Raw genomic sequence first — 20366 nt, forward strand, 5'->3', positions numbered from 1 at the left:
GTACTGCTCTACATTTCCTTTAAGTTCGGATTTTCCCGTAACTCACTTCCAGTTTCGGTTACGTATTACACCTTTCCCTTTTGGTCTCATAAAGGGAAAATATCAGCATGACAAACCATACATATCGTGGTACACTCATGCAGCTAATTGCTACCTCATGGTTTTCCAGAATTGATGGATAGCTAGCGAGGGGTGAGTGTTTATACTATACACCTCTGCCTACCCTTTCGGCGATACAGGCGTGATGTCTACAGGCTACGTTTGTTTTATTTCCGTTCTTTAAACAATACAATAATGTTTACTTTCAGTATTGTAAACCTTTGTTTTCAAAGTCGGTTAAAAAGGAGTCATTCACCTTTCCAGCTCGTAAGATAAAAATAAAGTTAATCTCAACTTTTGTTGACACAATCATATCAGGGTGTATCTTATTTATGCTAGTACAATGAAGGTGTTTTGACTTTGCCTTTGTTTATTTGCTTGGAATGTTTGACGAAAGTTCTCAGGTAGTATATGCTGCCAAGATTTATGCCGTTTTGATTGTCTTTTACCCAACTGCGCGGCGCAAACGAGGATAATAACTGCGTTTATTCCTCATATAGCGACATTTATGGAAGGTGGATTACTAACCTCATCAACCCTGGTGTGATAGTATTGTTATTGAGCCGTCAAAGTCTCTTGACATGACTCATGTAACGAATGGAATCAGGGGGGTTAAAATGGCCAAATCGAAGCAATTCATCTAAGAAAGCAATATAGCAATTTGACATTTGCGCATATGAAATTAAGTGCGCAGTGCAAACAAGATGAATTGGATGAATTGCTTTGATGTGGCCATTTTAACCCCCCAGGAAGTAGTAACCGGGACGGGCTGGACCGGGATGCACGTGATGTAAACATGATGTTTTGTTGCAGTCTGCTTCAAGATCTTCGACCTTGACCGGGATGGTGTGCTCAACAAGAAGGAACTTATCGACATGGTCGGCATACTCTGCACTGTCGCTAATGAGTCGCTCAAGAACGTAAGTATACTTTCTTATATAAGGCCCTCCTTACGGCCAACGTGGTCTCAAATTCAAATTCAAAAATATCTTTATTCAGTAGGTAACATAGTTACACTTTGAATCGTCAATTTTTACATAACGAACGTCTCATCCGCACTATTGCAGCTTCTCACAACCTGTATAGCCGGGGAAAAGAAGCTGCAAGAAAATCCTCGGCACAGGGCCCTAGACGTTCTTTAAAAAAATAAATATAAAATATTGGTATACAATAAAATTGAGTAATTTAGCTGCCTAATATCAGTTCTCAGACAGTTAATCCCATGCATTCATATCTTCTAAATAATCACTAACTTTATAATAACCTTTAGGTCTAGTTGTAATAGCGTTGGTCTCCCGATCCAGATCCGGGTTCAATCCTGGTTACAACAACTTTGACAACATTGTGATCCCTGGTTTGGTTAGGACACAAGCTGATCAGAAGAAGATGACTCATGAGAGTTTGAATTAAATTTTGGATTATAGATAATTGACATCATCGGAAGCCGTGTGGTAGCCCAGTTCGTAGAACGCTTGCCTCCCACGTTGAGGTCGCCGGTTCGAATCCAGCACAAGCCTAAACCAATGATTGTCGAATTTGTTTTAGAATTCATGTTTTGATCATAAATTATCATCACGTGTTCAGCGGTGAAGGAAAACATAGTGATGAAACCCACATTCCCGAGAAATGTATTTTCGGAGGTATGTGACCTAACCTGTATTGGGCTGGTTTTACCTTGGCGGGTTGGAAGGCTAGATGGGCAGTCGCTTCTGTATAAAACCGGACCTGTCAAATCTTCAGGTTACGTAAGCGGACCCTGTGAAAAACGGAATAATGCTAGGGAGATGATGATAGATAATTGACATCACGTGGTTTCTAGGACATCTCCTCAGAGCCCATCGGCTCTACTAATGGCAATAAGCTCGCCCCTTATTACATGGCACTTAAACATAGCTGGCGAGGAGTAGGTTTATATACTACTAGCGACCCGCCCCGGCTTGGTTCGAGTGCAATGCTGAGGAAAATATGAAATTATTTACGACATCACATTAAAAACCTCAAAAACAACAGTATTTCTCCACTATTTAGTGGATGTTATTATACATAGAAACCTTCCTCTTGAATCACTCTATCTAATAAAAAAAACCGCATCAAAATCCGTTGCGTAGTTTTAAGGATTTAAGCGTACATAGAAATATATGGAGAGAAAAAGCGACTTTGTTTTATACTATATAGTGATAGGTACACAACAGCCTCCGTGGTCTGGTGGTTAGAGCTTTAGGTTCACGATCTGGAGGTCCGGGTTCGATTCCCGATGGGGACATTGTCGAAATCACTTTGTGAGACTGTCTTTTGTTTGGTAAGGACTTTTCAGGCTTGAATCACCTGATTGTCCGAAAAAGAAAGATGATTCCGTGCTTCGGAGGGCACGTTAAGCCGTTGGTACCGGCTATTAGCCGTAAAAACACCTCCACCAACCCGCAGTGGAGCAGCGTGGTGGAGTATGCTCCATACCCTCGCCGGTTGATTGAGGGAAGGCCTGTGCCCAGCAGTGGGACGTATATAGGCTGTTTATGTACACCACTGTCTACTTCAGTGAGAATACAGTCGTGGTGTTGTTGTGATAATTTGCCCTCCAGTGGCCCATACAATCGTGCATTACATCTTAAGTCGTAATAATAAGGAATTAGACAATTGTTATCGAACAATGTGCAATTTGCTATGACGTCACCGTGCGTACAATAACTGTGGGTTATGAAGCCAATGTCAAGGACGAGTTGTGACGTCAGAAGGTTCGTTTTTATCTTATTGTTTAGACAATATCCATCTCAGTATTTCATATCAAAATTTGCTGCAGGTTATCTACTGTCACTAGTCGACCAGCTTGCTTCTCAAACGGGGAGGTTTGAACCCCCGTACCGGACTTGCACTAATGAGTTATTAGTGTATTTTAAGTGCAGTTTTCACTATCGCAATTGACCATTAACACCTCGACCATTATATACGGCGATACGGCTCACCACCTATCACGTTGGTCTAACAGAAAGCTCGGTGAGGTGTGGCTTGGCTACTTAGTTCGTCTTGCTATGTATGTATCTAATAAAGAGAAAATTTAAATCGAAAAAATCGTCAATCGACAGCATTCCACAGATCGAAAGAATTTCGCATGGACAGGAGGAAGACCTGGTGGTAATGGTTAACATGGTCCCAGCTTGACAACAGCTGCGGGTTCAAGAGTCTGAGTCAGTCTATTTAAATTTTCTCTTTGTGAGTTTCCCTAAGCGCGGGTAAGTGCTAAAAAACTACGTATCTAATGATTACTTCTTACACTGCCGACCCTATTAGGTATTCTGGGCGTGAGCTTAGTTATGATTAAAAAAATAAGTAAATAAATTAACTTCAACAGAATTCCCGGGCGTCGACCCCATCCGACGGCGAGTCAGAGAGCACGGAGAAAGGTTTCGACCCGGAGGTGGTGCTGGTGAACCTGCGGGAGAAGCTGGTGGCGGCGCCGGCGCACGGGCGCAAGCCCATGTTCCAGCTGGGGCCGGCCGCTGACTGCGAGCCTGTCTTCACCGAGGTCAGTTGAAGATCGACGCTTATTGGACCTTATTCGATAAGAGTAGGGCACTTAAATCACCATGTTGACCGAGCTAGACATAGAGTCCGCCCGCGTTCGCTTACTCCTTAACGACTTACGGCTTTAGGCCCCAAAGTACTAAAGTGGGCCCCGATCTTGGCGGTGAGGTACAATCAAAGAGCAAAAGTACAGTAACTGAGCCCAGCGACTTATTTGTAAACAGTAGTAAAATTATGAACCAATACTTACAGAAACGACATGTAACCAGGAGGTCTCAAGTGCAACCAGTTAATTTATTACTTTGCAAGAAACTGTGTTTTTGCAGCTTATCGTATATCAAGCTCACTCCAAGCACGTGTCGGTGCGGGGTGGGGAGAGTCCCTTCAATACGTAGTAATTATTGATGATTCTATGACTGAAACTCTTTGAAAATTGTTTCTTCTGTGTCTACCGCATCTGCTAACTGTACTAAAGGTTTTTTTCTTGTTCCAACCAGGAACAACCCCCGCAAGAGAGTGAGGGTCTGATCGCGAATGACACAGTGCTCACACTGGAAGACTTCCTCATATGGAGCGTAGAGAGCGCGGATGCTCTGGTCACCCCGTTCCTAGAACTGCTGTTTGAAGTCTGCCATATCGTGCTCGGGCTGCGACCGCAGTGCAAACATCAGGAGAGGGATATTGGTGAGTGTTGACCATATAACAAATCGATTTTTTGCGAGATCGCATGGAATTACAAAAGGTGGCAATATGATTTACGTAACAGAGCTGTGATGCAATTGTAATTGACTTGTAGAAATCACATGTAAAAAACTGTCATGTGGTGGTGATTTTTTTCTTTTTCACAAATGTCCGAATATCTAGAAAAAAAAACTGGATTTTTTACCTTAAAAAAGGAGGAGGTTCTCAATTCGACCGTATATTTATTTAATTTTTTTACTGAGGTCAAGTTCGTTTGTCTAGTCAGTCATGAGTCATGACCTATCACAAGTCACTATACAAGTAATCAAACACAATAGTTATCGTTTAGTTGTGTACAGTATCATCCTCGACAGATAATCGCGCCGATTATTGCGTACGTGTGCCCTGATTACATATCTAGAATGTCAAAACAAATCTCAATCTAGTCCGTAGTATGATATTAAATGTGTTATTGTTTGTTGGAACACCAAAAACATTATAGGATTACATTCACGCATACATAAACTTAAGCGTGACCACATTGTTCCAATTCATCTAAAAAAGCAATATTGCAACTTGACATTTGCACCTATTAAAGCAGCTGCGCAATGTCACATACATAACATAAGACTATATCCCAATTGGGATAGTTACTAAGTACTCACCGTGAAGATTTGATGTGGTTATGATTTTATTGGACAATCGTGCTTGAAACCGTCGAATAATTATGTCATCTACAATGTTTCTGATGATTGCCTAATGCCTATAAAGTTGTATACGAGGGCACTTACGAACCATTTAATGCTCTACAAGTCATAAACGTTGACTATTAACGAAATGGGTAATTATTTTCGTCATAATATGTGTAGCGTTATCACAACAATGTTAAGTGTGTCAACAATACAAAGGCCAGGGCGGTTAAAAAGGCCACATTGAAGCAGTGAGTGCGCAATGAAAGCAAATGTCAAATAGCAATATTGCTTTTTTAGATGAATTGCTTCATACATAAACAATTAAACATCCTATATACGTCTCACTGCTGGGCACAGGTCTCCCCTCAATCAACCGGAGGGGGTATGGAGCATACTCCACCACGCTGCTCCACTGCGGGTTGGTGGAGGTGATTTTACGGCTAATAGCCGGGACCAACAGCTTAACGTGCCCTCCGAAGCACGGAATCATCTTACTTTTTCGGACAATCAGGTGATTCAAGCCTGAAAAGTCCTTACCAAACAATGGACAGTCTCACAAAGTAATTTCGACAATGTCCCCATCGGGAATCGAACCCGGACCTCCAGATCGTGAGCCTAACGCTCTAACCACTAGACCACGGAGGCTGTGTTGTGTGAATTGCTTCTATGTGGCATTTTTAACCACCCCAGTTCTGTAACGTTTCACAGTTTCGGTGGACATTGAGACCCGTCAGAATCATAATAAAATTAATTTATCCAACGGTATAATCAAAGATAAACTTGTCGAAGGCAGCGCTAACGTGATCGACGATGATTTGATTATAGCGTCCATGCATCATCACATCACTAATTAAGAGCCATGCTCTTGTCGGCGTAGCATTCTCCATGCTACTCCTAGAAAAGTAGGGTAGTGGTTTCCCTCTTGCCTTCCGCGCCGCAGTACTCTCGTCTTACTGCGAGTGGGATGGCGCCCAGAGTAATCCAACATGCATTTTGAGTATATTTTTTACATTATGTTTCATAATGTCTAAACCCCATGTATTAAGTCAGGGTTACATTTACTGATTTAGTAACTATAACTCACCTCAGTGATCCGCGAAAATCGATCTTTGTTTTTTTTCTTTAGCTTTAATGGGATCTCTTAGTTATTAGGAAGGACTGCGACTTCTGGCCACTCCGTTACGTGGCTTTGTATATGTATGCACAAAAAAGAGAAAGTTTCTCCCCATTTTCTCCGCCCACTCCACAAAGACAAACAATCGTTTATCAAGCCAGTGTTACCACATGAAACCTATACATATTGTGCGGTGCAGTGTTATCTATGTGTTCCAATGTCGTACACTTGACATCAATGTTACTATTGTTATTGGCACTCCATTGATCCAGATATTTCAATGGAGTAAGGTTTGCTTCTATATTTACTATATTGATGGCTTTTCTTGGGGAATAGGTTATGGTCGGGTAAATTAAAATAGTTTTTGTTGTTATACACCTTGAAGATGATATTTAATTATTCACAGAGTTATTACAAAAATATACTAAGGACGTTACCTGAAGAGTGAAGACATTATCTGGGTGCTTCTCCAAAAAAGATTAAAAAGGCCAAAGGCTGTATGGGCTAAGTTCCCTTTGCGAGACTAAAAGATAAACTAGGTTTAAAATATAATCCGTGGTACGAAAAAAGTTCCGCGGCCGCGGCGCTACTGTCTGCTAATTCTATGTCAGCATTATTACGACTTGTCAATTAGTTTCATTAATATCCGCCGACTTCTATCGCGGTGCAGATTATTTTATTACTTTAATCTTAGTTTATCTTTAGTCCTCGTGTTGTAATAACAATGTGAATCTGTAAAAGAATCAAAATTAAAAGAAGGATTTAAGTATTATCCTTTTTGCAAACAGTTCTTTTTTCAAATTCGCGAAGAGCGTACTCCCCAATAGAGATTTCGGGTCAGTCTAAATATGTATAACAATGATGTCATCATCATCATCTCTCTCTTTGTCGTTTTTCACAGGGTCCGCTTACCTAAACTGAAGATTTGACAGGTCCGGTTTTTTACAGAAGCGAATGCCTGTCTGACCTTCCTACTCGCGAAAGGAAAAGCACCCTAATATAGGTTAGGTTCACGTACCACCGAAAATTCATTTCTCGGGAATGTGGTTTCCTCACGATGTTTTCCTTCACCGTTGAACACAATTAATAAAAAAAAAACAATCAGTCGTTGTGATAATAATTTATGATCCAAACATAAAAAGAGACTGTAATATAATAAACGGCACTATGTATAATAATGATGTAAAAGGAAATATTACATCGGAAACATGGATATAGTTTTATGAATGTAGCTTAGGAAGTTATATTTATATGTTGGACGGATCCGCCCTTATCGCGGAATGCTATTGATGTTGTATGGTCTCGCAATAAAGCTATATTTAGCACTCGATACAGAATGATGTAGTATTTTTGGATAATATTTTTGCCAACGTTTGTTATCTCTTTCTATATTATGTATTGCGTTTATACAAGCGTCTTATTGTCTAATGTAGACTTTATGTGCCAAATCTAATGATCCACTCTCTGAATACTTTTTGTTTAATTCCAGTTCTGGGCTGGCTACGACGCGAAGTATCCCGGGGCTACTCGGTGGGTCAATTCTGGTACCTGGTGGGCGCCGAGTGGTGGTCATGTTGGCAGCAGTACTGTGCAGCAAGCGCCGCCTGCTGCCGTGCCGCGCCCAGGGTCTTGGACGATGCCATCGTGTGTGATGAGAGCTTCACTAGCAACTCTACGGGTGAGTGTCATGTTGGCAGCAGTGTTAGTGGTGGACGTGTTGGCAGCAGTTCATCGCCGCTTTCTGTCGCACCGTAAGTGCTGTGCCGTGATGAAGTGTCCTTGGTGAGGTATCATATTGATTGGTTTGCAAAGGCTGTAATGAACCTCACTCAGCCTCTACACTACTAAGTCATCAGACATCTGGCATGGCTGGGACAGGTTAGTTAGATCTGAATCTGAAGATAGTTCTGAATGTAATCTCCTGGCAACATTCTTGAATATGGTCTAATTTAGTATTGACCAGAAATAAACGTGAGCTCCAATGAATTTTTATAAAGGTTAAAGCTTGTTTTGGTTTATTCCAAAGTTAGCATAGCTTCTGCGGAAAAGCAATGACCACGACCAATATAACCAGAAATACTCGTAAGCTCTTTTAAACTTTATTTGAGCTCCAATGCCTATTAAAACAACAATTGATAAAATAAGTAGGTTATTATGTGACCACTGTATCTATTCCAGAATCAATGGGCTCTCTGCTATGGCGGGCGGAGACAGCGTCGCTTGGCAGCGCAGGCTCAAGCAGTGGGGTCAGCTCCGCCGCGCCCCGAGCGCCCAGGCATCCCGGACCTGTGGATAACAAGCGGCTACTGGCTCCCAACCTACTGAAGGTGAGATGATGGTCATGTCAAGGGCGTAGCAGGTTTTATCACAGGCAGTGAAGACAGTCTCATCAAGCGGCAAAAGATGTTTGTAATGTGAAGAAATTGTGGAAGATTTTAAGTGCCAGAAGAGATGCGTTCTTGACATGGAATTTGTTACGCACCCGTGGCTATAAGCATCTAGCGAAAGTCATCATCCTCCTGCCCCTATCTCACCCTAAGTGGGATCGGTACAACATGTATTCGTCTTCCATTAATTTCTGACAGTCGTCATCTCAGTAATCATATTTGTCACACACATATCCTTATTTACACAATCCATCCATACTTTCTTGGGTAGGCCCCTATATGTCCTTACAATGCTAAATATATAGCGAAAGTGATACTTAACAACTGTAGAGCTTGATGATTCCACCTTGCCCACGGGTTCATTTTGTCATCGTACTACAAGTGTCTTGCCCCCAGGTCCGCACGCTAACGGGTGAGGGCGGCCACCTGCGCCGCGACGTGACCCTCGCGCAGCACCGGGACTTCGAGCTGCTGCCCGACGCGCTGTGGCGGGCGCTGGCGCAGTGGTACGGCGGACCCGACCCGCTGCCTAGACAGGTAATACAGGGCTTATTATGGTGGTAGGATTCTGTATTTGGAGAGAGATCCTTCCAAGGTTTCACCGAAATAGTGGGTAAAAAATGCGATTTAAAAAATATATCGTCAAGTGAATTATTTCTGATTCTGATCTCGTCGACATTCGATATGCCATTGTTGTTGTACTTATCTATTATTCAACATAAATCAGAATACACATAACTGACGCTCATTGTTATTGCAGGTGATAAGACCACCGAACTCCGATGTTGAGTTGGAGTTGTACCCTTTACATTTGAAACTGTTGCGTCACATTGCCAGTCCGCAAAGTAAGTATAAAAAAGTATAGCATATTTTTTCTGTCGTTCTATATAACGCGACTAGGGTATGACTAAAAAAATTGATGACGCTGTTTCGCTCAAATCATCTTAGTTCACTGCGTTGTATGAGTGCGAAAAGATCAACCACGAAACCTGGTAACAAAATTGTAATGCACTTCCAATTCCTATCATTCCATCTTCTTAGCTATTATACTTTGCAAATGGACGTAGATTAAAAAAATACCTGCTTCAGTTTTATCCTTCTTCTATCGTGTGGGTTGTTACGTGGATGATCAACTTCAGTTTTATTATTGAGCCACCAAAGACCCCTGACATGGGCGAGTGTATCCGTGCTAATGATGTGCAATGGACGATTAGCTTCAAGCGTTCCCGTGGCGCCCCCCGCAGGAGCGGGCGCGGGCGCGGGCGGCGCGGCGCTGTACAGCAGCGTGCCGCTGGCGCCGGCGCCGCCCGAGCGCCAGCTGGCCTACACCGCCGCCTTCTCGCGCCTCGCCACCGTCAAACAGGTGACCTCTATAAACGCAGCCAGCACCAATACATTGCTATAAATTTCCTCATAACTTACTTTGCTTCAGTCTTAAAGCTTAAAAAGTATTTTTAATACGAATTCCCATTATCTTTTTTTTTTCTGAGACTCGGGCCGATTCTCTAGGCGGCGGCGTCTTAAGCCACGTTCGCGCCTGGCATGGAATGGAATCAACAGGCCTGGAATCTTCAGGCCTGTTGTCTCTCCATTTGTTCTGTAAAGTGGTGAATGACATAAGAAGCAAATCTTCAATAAGCCGAAATCTCGGACTTACAAAATTATTATTATTTACCTAACCTATTCTATTTAACATGTTAAACCAAATCGACCAAAGGCATATAAATCCTTCAGGCTACTTTAGGAGATGTTTTTCATAAATTGACAATATAGTGTTTTTAATGACGGACCTTTTAAATCTTAACTTAATTTATCTCCAGGTATCAGAGTTCCTCTGTCAAGCCCTAGGGCTGGCGCGTGAGGACATGCGCCTCTGGTCTCTGGGCAGCAATACAGTTCTGCTTGACGACGAGCGACCAACGTTACAAGAACTCAAATGTGATGAGAGGACCAGACTGCTCATAGAGGTTCGCAATGCTGACCTCACCTGGCCAGAGGAGATTGGAGCGCTGAGGTAAGACACTACTCTTTCTTCTATTAGGTTTTTCCCATTACGTATCTTGATAACCGTGTCATAAATGATTATCACCTGGTGCTGACCAGGTGGCTAAAGGCGGCCTTATTGCTTGGAGCGATCTCTTCCAACAACTCAACTTTCGGCAGTTTCGCCATGCGCCAACTACGTAGCTGATTCCCAAAACTTAAACGGCCTGTAGACGTCATACTGCTGGGTTGGGGCTGGTGTACATGTGTCGTTTGATGCCGGCAGCATGTCTGCGGGCGGCGGGCGCGCCACGGAGCGGCGCGAGACGCTGATCGCGCCCAACCTGCCCGGCGCCACCGGCCTGCACAACCTGGGGAACACCTGCTTCATGAACGCCGCGCTGCAGTCCGTGAGTGCCCCTTGGATTTTATAAATAACACACTATGCATATATTTGTATTTATCCAAGTCCAAAAACGATCCAAGTCCAAAGTGACCAAACACGATCTATCTTCTCCGTTATGTCTCTAGGCTGCAGTTTCCTAAAAAATATGGTTAGATTTAGCCTTGATTGCAAATCGCGACAGATTTTAAATCATAACAAGATCCAAATCATTTTCTTTGCAATGTTGTTTTATGCGTAATATTTTCTGGAATCGACCTTAGGTTCTGCTCGTTATGCTTTAGCACAACCGTAACCTAATCAGAAATCCAACTTCTCGTAACTCGTAAAAATAACTCGGCTGAATGTTATTGTGAATATTAATTGCAGGTATGGAACACCGGTCCCCTAACGAGGTACTTCAACTCGGGCATGCATTTATACGAAGTGAACACAACCAACCCGCTCGGAACCAAAGGAGCTTTGGCGTTGCGTTACGGGGAGCTCTGTAAGGAGGTAACGTACAATCGCTTGTTTTTTATTTATTTATTTAGGACACGCAACGTGTTACCAAACTGTTCACAATTTCGGCTACTTCTATGTTGCATATGGCGCAAGAGAAGTATTTCAAGGTCGCTGAATTCCATGGCATCTACTTACCCCGGTGGGAAATATTTTTTACCACAATTTGGTTGGGCGAATCTACTATGTAAGGTGTCATAAAGGTTACTTGTGTCACAGCCAGCTCGAGCGTTCAATACCTTTTACCCATTACTTCACAAATTAACCTTCATATACCTGGTTACTTGCAGGGAATCTTTATTCTCCCGTCCTCCTAACCCTTGCAATTTATTCCTTGTTTTTAAGCAAAACAAAACTACAAGTAAATGACTAACAAGAAACACCCCTACAATCTCCCAGGTATGGTCCTGCAGCGCCCGCTCGGTGGCTCCACTCCGGGTCCGGTGGTGCGTGTCTCGCCACGCGCGCCACTTGGCCGGCGGCCAGCAGCACGACGCCCAGGAGCTGCTGGCGTGGCTGCTGGACACGCTGCATGAAGACTTGAACAGGGCCGTGCCGCCGCCTCATCCACAGCATCGGGACTCTGATGGACGACCTGACCAGGTAAGATCCATAACACGAACCGCATATATACGTCCCATTCCGGGGACACAGGTCTCCCCATCAACCCAAATCTAACTGAACTCAAACCTTGAAGTCGTGAATCCTACGCTCTAATCACTTAGACTCTTAAATGTTACATTTGGCGTGTTACCTCTACGTTACCCAACCCTAACTCCTTCCAGAAGTTCAGAAGTCTCCGGTAATTTATAAATCTTTTTTTTTTTGACGACTACAATAAGTCACTTTCAGGACAAAGATTTCGCAGACCGTTGACCCCGTTGTTGAAATTAAGTATTTTTATCTGTTTTCGTTCTATAGGCTCTAAGGTGTCACATTGATTTCAAACTTGAAAGCAGCAGCCTCTCTTTAGAGTTGAACGATTCGAACGATGTTGAAAGACCGCGAGTCAGAATGCCCAATTTCCTACTTAACTCAATGCTAATATTTTTAATAAATGCGACACCTTTCTCGCGCGATACGGTTTGATCGATTTACACATGACTGGAAACTAAAACGATTATCTTGAAAGATAGTATAACATTGGAATTCTTCATACCTTTAGGTGGTGGCAGCAGAAGCGTGGGAGGCGCACACGGCTCGTAACAGTTCCATCATCACAGAGCTGTTCTACGGGCAGCTCAAGTCGAAGGTGCGCTGCGACACGTGCGGCCGCGACTCGGTGCGCTTCGACGCCTTCAACATGCTCTCACTGCCGCTGCCCATGGAGAGCTACGTGCGCGCCGAGATCAGAGGTCAGGATGCACAGATTACTTCATTACTCAAGACAATACGGATTTAATACTGAAAATAAACGTTTTCTGATTTTACTATGCCACTTAAATTCACAAATAATTGATGCCTGAAAAACGCCTGGCAGGCCAATCCGAGCTTACCATCGATAATTGTTACTTAGAGTCGCTCACGATAACTTGATTTCATTGTCTGTCTTGTCTGTGGCGGAAAAAAATATAGCCCGTGTGTGTAATAACGACATTCTTCTATGGAGTGTTTGGGATGTGCTTCAGGCAAGATTTATACGCTAGGGAGATGATGACAAATATGTTTTATGTTATTTGCAGTGATGTTGCTGGATGGGTCTGTGCCAGTGAAGTATGGCGTGCGCGTCAACTCTGAAGGCACCTACCTAGACCTCAAGAAGAGACTGAGCGAGCTCTGCGGCTTGCCACCCGAATCGTGAGTATATTGTATACTAGCTGTTGCCCGCAACTTGACGTGAAACCTTACTATTTAAACTATAGAATTTTCATACAATCTTTGTTACCTCTGTTTACCCTTTTGGGGATTAATTCAAAATCCCGTCTTAGTGAGCACCTACGTCCTGAAAGAAACCCCCATGCAAAATTTGAGACCCCTAGCATTTGTAGTTTCTAAGATTTCGTGATGAGAGAGCCAACCAGTGAGTGACCTTTGGCTTTAAAAATGCAATAAAATACCGTAAAATACCGCTTAAAAGAAAGACGGAGAATCGAATTACATTACATAGGTAGTAAAACCCACCAAAATTATTATTTCATTTCAAAATACACTCTGGTTGTTGTCTTTCTTTTTCGAATCAAATCAATCAACATTGTGTAACCCGCTTTTTCGAATCAAATCAATCAACATTGTGTAACCCGAACGAGTTGCGAAGCAGGTAATTGGTCAATTCCTCACCGATCGTCTCCTTTCCCATTTGGTGGAATGCCAACCTGATACATTATTAATAAACCCTTTCCATGGCAGGATGCTGCTAGTGGAGCTGTCGGGCGCGACGATCGGCCGCGTGATGGACGACGGCGCCAAGATCTCCGCGCTGGCGGCGGGCGGCGGCGCGCTGCTGGCCTACGAGGCGCCGCAGCAGCCCGCGCCGGCGGGGCCGCACCCACTTGACGACGAGCGATGCCCGCACACCGGTACTGACATACTAGCCGCACTACTCCTGATGACGTACATAATTACCGTAGACAAAGCGCGTTATACAAAAAAATGACGAAAACTATCCATACATTCATTTTCCGCGGTATATAGATCGTACGTACGCGAGACGAATTCGTACCACGCCGTTTAAGACTGCTCACAGTCCGTGATATGTCCAGTAGTAGAAGTAATCCACACTGCCGCATCGTGTTGCTCGATCGTCGTCATAAAACTTCATAAAATCATAAAGACGATAACCAATCTACACATACAGTTGTCAGACATTTGTCAGAGTCCACCATCGTCGCCACTAGGAGACATCGGGGGATATCGCCCCACATCACAAGACATCCTATCCCGCGATTTTTGCATACAGTCGAAAAGAAAAGTAGTCGTCTAATTAAGTCTGGTAACGTCAGAAATCACACATGATACATGTCGCTCGATAAAATGTCCCTAGTGCGGACGAGGCTTAGTAGTATAAGCTGGCTAAACATATGGTATCCCCCCTCAGAGGAGAGCGGTCCCGCGCCAGCAGCGGCGGCGGAGGTGAGTGTGGGCGGCGCCACTTCCTCACTGTGCATGCCGGCACTCTTCTGCTTCAAGGTTAGACGAAAGCACGGACTCACACACACACACCTACATGAGTACAGGCATACATTACACTGTGACACTACTGTTTTAATTGCCCGAAATTTAAAAGAGGTTTTTGTGTGCTGCATTGGTACTGACCGAATCTATATTGCTACGCACACTATTCTGATCTTCAATTTACGAGCTACTGACACAATTGATCTTTTTTCTAATTTGCTCTAAAAATGGATATCCAGTTTATTCTGGCCTGTTTATTTGTAAATCAACCTTAAAATAAGAACGAAATAAAAGATACAGGTAGTCAATTTTTAAATTCGGGCAGTGGAAACAACTTAGGGCCTGTTCAAAATAATGGTGGAGGGTGAACAGAGAGTAAATTCTAGGCATTCAATTAATTGGAATAACTGTTATACTAATACAAATGTAAGATAAACACTAATACAACCTAACCATTCTTTGTGGTCTGTAAATAATCCTGTATATACTAATTATATATGTACAGTTGTAAAAACCTTTCTTAGATATTTGTATGTTGTATTTATAAAACTGTTGGTCACGATTTCCAAATTATATGTCACAGATCCCATCCCATTGATATTCTACTTGATCACAGCGAGAAGGTAATATTGAAACAATATAATATAATGTACAGACTATCAACGACAATAAAAAAACACAAATTTCACAAAGTACAGCGATAGTGACGTCACTAGTATTAAGGAAATATTGTTCGATTAGTGACAAACATTTGCGAGTAAATAGCGAATATCATGTAACATAAACAGCCTATATACGTCCTATTGCTGGGCACATACCTCCCCTCGGTCAGCAAGAGGGGGTATGGACTATACTCCACCAAGCTGCTCCGCTTCGGAATATTGATGCACGTAGAATTAAATCCTAAAGACATCCAAACTAAAGTAAAACCCAGACCGGGTAAGGTAAATCTACCTTGGTTCCCGATAAGTATTGGTGCGGGGCGAAGACGTAACATACGTCGTATACGTAACGTTATATACGTTCTATACGCAAGGTACACCAGACGTTTAGGAGACACATTTATTCACAAAAGTCTCGTTCAGCGGTCCCCTTTCTTGCATCCCTAACAGTGAGTTTCAACCAAAGTGGATAGGAGAAAAGACGAGAGTTGATGAGCAAGAATAGACCAATCACCGCAAGGTAGAGGGCGACATGCAGACTCTGTGATTGGTCAAGTCTACAGGTCTTCGCTTCTCTCGTCTTTGGTGAAAGGAAACCCACCGAATCGAATTTGTAAATGCTTCCATCATACACTGGTTTTCTTTGAGTTTGTCACTTTTCCAGAAATATTTCCGAAATATGTGTGGCGTCGCTTTCGCCACATCCAAACCACAATTAAAACGACATCGAAGACACGTTTCTGCTAGTTCTTCCTATATTTTCCCTTTATTTTCAGTGTCTTTCATTGGAATTCATTAGTTCACAGTTAGTGTAGTGATGGTAGAATCATCCCATTGTTTTGTTAAGCCTTGGAGCCACGCTATGTAGGCTTATGTTTGGTTACACGTTTTTGAATGTTGTGTGTTAATCTCTTGGTGTTTTTGGATACTTTTTTAATGTGATTATTAGCTGATTCGTACTCGACAGGCAAGGTCGCTGAAACCCTACCTTGCTATGTAACGTAGATAATTATTACTTTTTGAAACAGTCCCATTAAATCTCCATTATTATTTGACACATGCCATATCTCAGAATTTGGAACTACTTCTAAACTATTCGATCTCTGTGATATTTTCCTTAGTCGAACAAACTAAGTACATTTAAAGCTCGCATTCGATATTTGGAATCGAAATTAATACAAATCCTACGACGAGATGTAAGTGTGGCATGGCCCTAAGTCCATCTAGCTGTTTTTTATGCGACTTATTTTACATTTTCGTCAGACGGCTTTCGCACTCTACTCGCAAAAATAGACATAAGCCAAATTGTGAACCCAGAATCGAAATTCGTTAAAAAATGAAATAGTTACTGTTATCCGAAATCAAGTAAGTAATTAAAAAGAAATGTCAACAGGAACTCGTGATGTCACATGTTACTATGTAGTGCCATACAAGCTACTTACAAATTTAGCTAAAACGGGACTTCCCCCAACACTGACTTTAAGTATTTGTATCTTCGGCGTCAGATGAGATATTGAAAACCGGATTTCAGATATATCTTCAGAATGTTCACGTGAGTAAATGAACTAGGAATAAAAACCAGTGAACTACCCTATTGGGATCTATGAGGCTTATTACCCGTTATGAGCCTTCCCCCTTGGCTGTGGTTGCAGCGCTCGCGGTCGGAGACGCTGATGTCGCAGTCGCCACCCAACTCGTTCGCTCACTACACCAACGGGCACCGCTCCACCACACTGCCGCGGGATTTGTCCGAGTTGAAGAGGTGAGCAGGAGTTTTACATAGTAGAGTGGATTTTGGTATTCGGTTAAAATTTCGAAATTCGATTCTCAAAAATCAGATTGTTTTAGACATATCGTCGCCTTATAGTCGTAAGACCGTGCGTCCTTTTAAACTCCAAAAGGACAAAACTGTGGAAATTTCGGCTTTCTGAGGTGGAGGTGAAAACCACGTAAGCGCCTTGTTGAAAAATGACACTCGTTTGTGATTTTTGTTAATAAAACCTCGCAATAGACAAGCTTGTTTCAGTTCAGGTAAAAGTTTGTAGTCTGAATTTTAACTCGAAATTAAATTAAAAGAAATCAACGTTTTGTTGAAGAAAATCAGATCAGAATGTGATTTTTCAAAAATGCGCATATGTGGTATTCACTTTATGGCGACAATATTGAAACTATCCTTGCTATTATTCATATTTTCAGGGGGATGTTCGTGATATTCAGTTACTATCTTGTAATTATTAATAAAATAAAAGTTTAAATAAAATAAATTATAACCCTGTCGTAATAACATATTTGAAATTTAGTGGAATTTGGTTTTAATTTCTCAAATATTTTAAAGCAAAAGGGTTCTAATTTCCCTCAGATCGGAGCCAGCGGGCCACAGCTCCCCGACCCTCAGCGTGAAGTCCCTGCCCCCGGGCTCCCCGCGCCTGCCCCGCAAGTCTGACTCGTCCCCGGGCAGCATGCAGCACATGAACCGCCGACCGCTCGATCTGTGTGCACAACCGGTACACTACCTCGTGGCTGTGCATAGGTAACTTGTTCATATTGAACTTAATTTCGTACTTTAAGGTGATTCGTTTTCCATACAAAAGTTGATGCAGTGCTACAGGAAAACGGATAGAGGAATATTGTTATAAAACCGATAAATAGTAATATTTTGGTGTATTATTTTCGCAAACTAACAAAAATTTAGGGTCCGAATACGAGAAGTACCATATTTCAGACCCTCAATTTTGATCAATTCTACATTTGTAGTGGTGCAGATTACAGTGTATTTGCTGAGCGTGTAGTGGTGTCAATGTTAGTTTGTGTGCGTGATAGTTTTTTTTTCTCTAAAGGCTTTGACTACTTGACAAGTGTAATAGAATGTCAGTGACAATTTATAAAGAGATTTTGTATGAATAAATAAAAAACTAAAAATACTACAATCTGAGAAAAGGAATATTGGAAAAATATTTTTGTTTTAACGCATATTATTTAAACATTTTTAAATAATGGGTAAGTACCGTGTTTTAAAAGAGGACATACACTTCTCATCAAAAAAATCGAAACACTTCCGTTTTCATTGTTTCTGTCCGAATTTAACACAAAAAAGAATTCATACGATGAAAAAAAATACATAAATGTATAGCTGGCAGTTTGGCCATTACAGTAATAAGCGAAAATTCTAAATTCAAAATTAGAATTTCATTTGTTTATCTTATAAACGAAATGAATCACTGTTTTGAGACAAATGTGTGTTTAGGGTTGGAGTACATTTAGCGTTTAAAAACTAAAAATTGGCGCCTATCCTTAAACTTTTTGTTTTTTATTTCAATACTGTGACTTTGGGACGTCTGAAAAAAGGTTTTTTTTCTAAAACGTATGGATACTTCGCCCACAGAAGCCGCCCAAGTTGTGGCATTGCTGGATTCTGGCCTTAGTCAGCGTGTTGTGGCTGCAAGACTGCATCTAAGCCTGTCATCTGTTCATAGAGTCTATAAACGTTATCGGGAGACTGGTTTGTTCACGCGCCGTTCAGGATCTGGCAGGAATCGGGTCACTTCTGAGCGAGATGATCGATTTATTGTAACAACTTCTTTAAGAAATCGACGCCTTAACGCTTTTCAACTGCAGCAGCGGCTTCGTGTTGTACGAAGGGTGGCTGTAAGTGACTCTACAATTAGAAGAAGGTTGAAGGATCGTGGACTGGTACCGCATAAGCCAGCAAATGGGCCGAAATTAACTGCAGACCATCGAAGAGCGCGCCTTAACTTTGCACGTGAGCACCTAAATTGGTCATACCTACAGTGGAGCAAAGTTCTCTTTTCTGATGAGTGTAAAATTATGCTGTATGGTAACGACGGAAGGAACAAGGTCTACAGAAGAGACGGAGAACGCTATGCACAATGCTGCATTGAAGAAAAGGTCAGCTATGGTGGCGGTTCGTGGACGGTTTGGGGAGGAATCAGCGCCGACGGTAAGACAGAGCTTGCTTTCGTGTCTGGGCCACGTCTGCCTGCACTAAACTGTCATCGGTACGTCGAAGAGTGTCTCGAGCCTCATGTGATGCCCTATGCACATTTTATTGGCAACGGCTTCATATTCATGCACGACAATGCTAGGGCTCACACCGCGGGCGTCGTACGAGATTATCTTAACGAAGTCGATATCTCTATTATGGAATGGCCAGCAAGAAGCCCGGACATGAATCCCATTGAACATCTGTGGGATGAATTAAAGAGACGAATTCGAGCAAGAGATCCTGCCCCAGAAACACTTAGCCAGCTGCAAGATGCAATCCAAGAGGAATGGGACAATATACCACAGCATGTGATCGTGACTCTCATCCGATCGATGAAGAACCGTATGGAAGCAGTAATTAGAGCTCGGGGAGGGAATACAAGTTATTAAATAAACGTTTTTTAGCTTTTTTTTTCATTTACGTGTGTTGTTTTATCCATTTCCTTTATACTCCATACGGAATAAAAATGACTCATTTAACAAAATACGAAACCTATGAAAAATTCATTTAAATTTAGAACATTAACATTAAGATTTGATAAGCTCATATTACTCACTATTAAACGACATTTAACATTTATTCCTAAATGTACACATTTTTCTGATAATCCTGACAAAACGTAAACTTGCAAGGTGTTTCGATTTTTTTGATGAGAAGTGTATATTATAATAAAAAATCAATACATAAAATGAAATGGCTGTATGGGCATAGTTGCATTTGCCGGCCTAAATAGTAGTCATTTATAATTAATTGTTTTTCCATCCAACATACAGATCAAAGATACAGATTTATTTATATTCTCTTTGCCGCGGACTTTTTGGTGGGACCGGGAACGGGAAGGTTGCTTTCTTCATTGAATAATCTAAATAATCAATACGAAGTGGTGTTTTGTGGTTAATGATCACATTAAGTTAGTCGGAAAACATTCCCGATAGTATTATTAAATCGGAATATTCAATAAACAAAGTATACCTATCTATTTTCGCTTTGCGCCAACAAGCCGCTTACTTCGTTTGGGGTTCGGAGTAGGAGTCTGTGTGGGAGCTTAGGTTTCATCATTTCATTAATCATCATTAAGAAAAAAAAACACAAGACATGGCTGTATGGGCATAGATCCCTTTGCCTTGCCCGTTGGGAAAAAAAATAAGATAAATTTTGAAATTCTTATGTATAATAAACAAACATCACAAACATCATGACAGATCTAAAAC

The 20366-nt window shown here is 42.0% G+C and overlaps 1 protein-coding gene across 4 annotated transcripts in view; it reads left to right on the plus strand.

Annotated features, from left to right (window-relative positions):
- The window catches only part of LOC126375856 (ubiquitin carboxyl-terminal hydrolase 32), a 51726-nt gene that overhangs the window by 11642 nt on the left and 19718 nt on the right, over positions 1–20366 (plus strand). For 2 of the 4 annotated variants that reach the window (XM_050022908.1, XM_050022909.1), the window contains exons 5-22: positions 913–1019; positions 3446–3619; positions 4116–4302; positions 7595–7783; positions 8284–8432; positions 8889–9029; positions 9253–9337; positions 9707–9855; positions 10313–10506; positions 10762–10885; positions 11248–11373; positions 11779–11982; positions 12545–12734; positions 13062–13176; positions 13726–13895; positions 14414–14505; positions 16805–16914; positions 17512–17682. In XM_050022908.1, coding sequence (XP_049878865.1) covers positions 913–1019; positions 3446–3619; positions 4116–4302; positions 7595–7783; positions 8284–8432; positions 8889–9029; positions 9253–9337; positions 9707–9855; positions 10313–10506; positions 10762–10885; positions 11248–11373; positions 11779–11982; positions 12545–12734; positions 13062–13176; positions 13726–13895; positions 14414–14505; positions 16805–16914; positions 17512–17682 — 2677 coding nt within the window. The remainder of the gene's footprint in view (positions 1–912; positions 1020–3445; positions 3620–4115; positions 4303–7594; positions 7784–8283; positions 8433–8888; positions 9030–9252; positions 9338–9706; positions 9856–10312; positions 10507–10761; positions 10886–11247; positions 11374–11778; positions 11983–12544; positions 12735–13061; positions 13177–13725; positions 13896–14413; positions 14506–16804; positions 16915–17511; positions 17683–20366) is intronic. The other 2 variants (XM_050022911.1, XM_050022910.1) reach the window with 2 other exon arrangements.

Source organism: Pectinophora gossypiella, chromosome 20 (assembly GCF_024362695.1).
Source record: "Pectinophora gossypiella chromosome 20, ilPecGoss1.1, whole genome shotgun sequence".
Classification (NCBI taxonomy): Eukaryota; Metazoa; Arthropoda; class Insecta; order Lepidoptera; family Gelechiidae; genus Pectinophora; species Pectinophora gossypiella.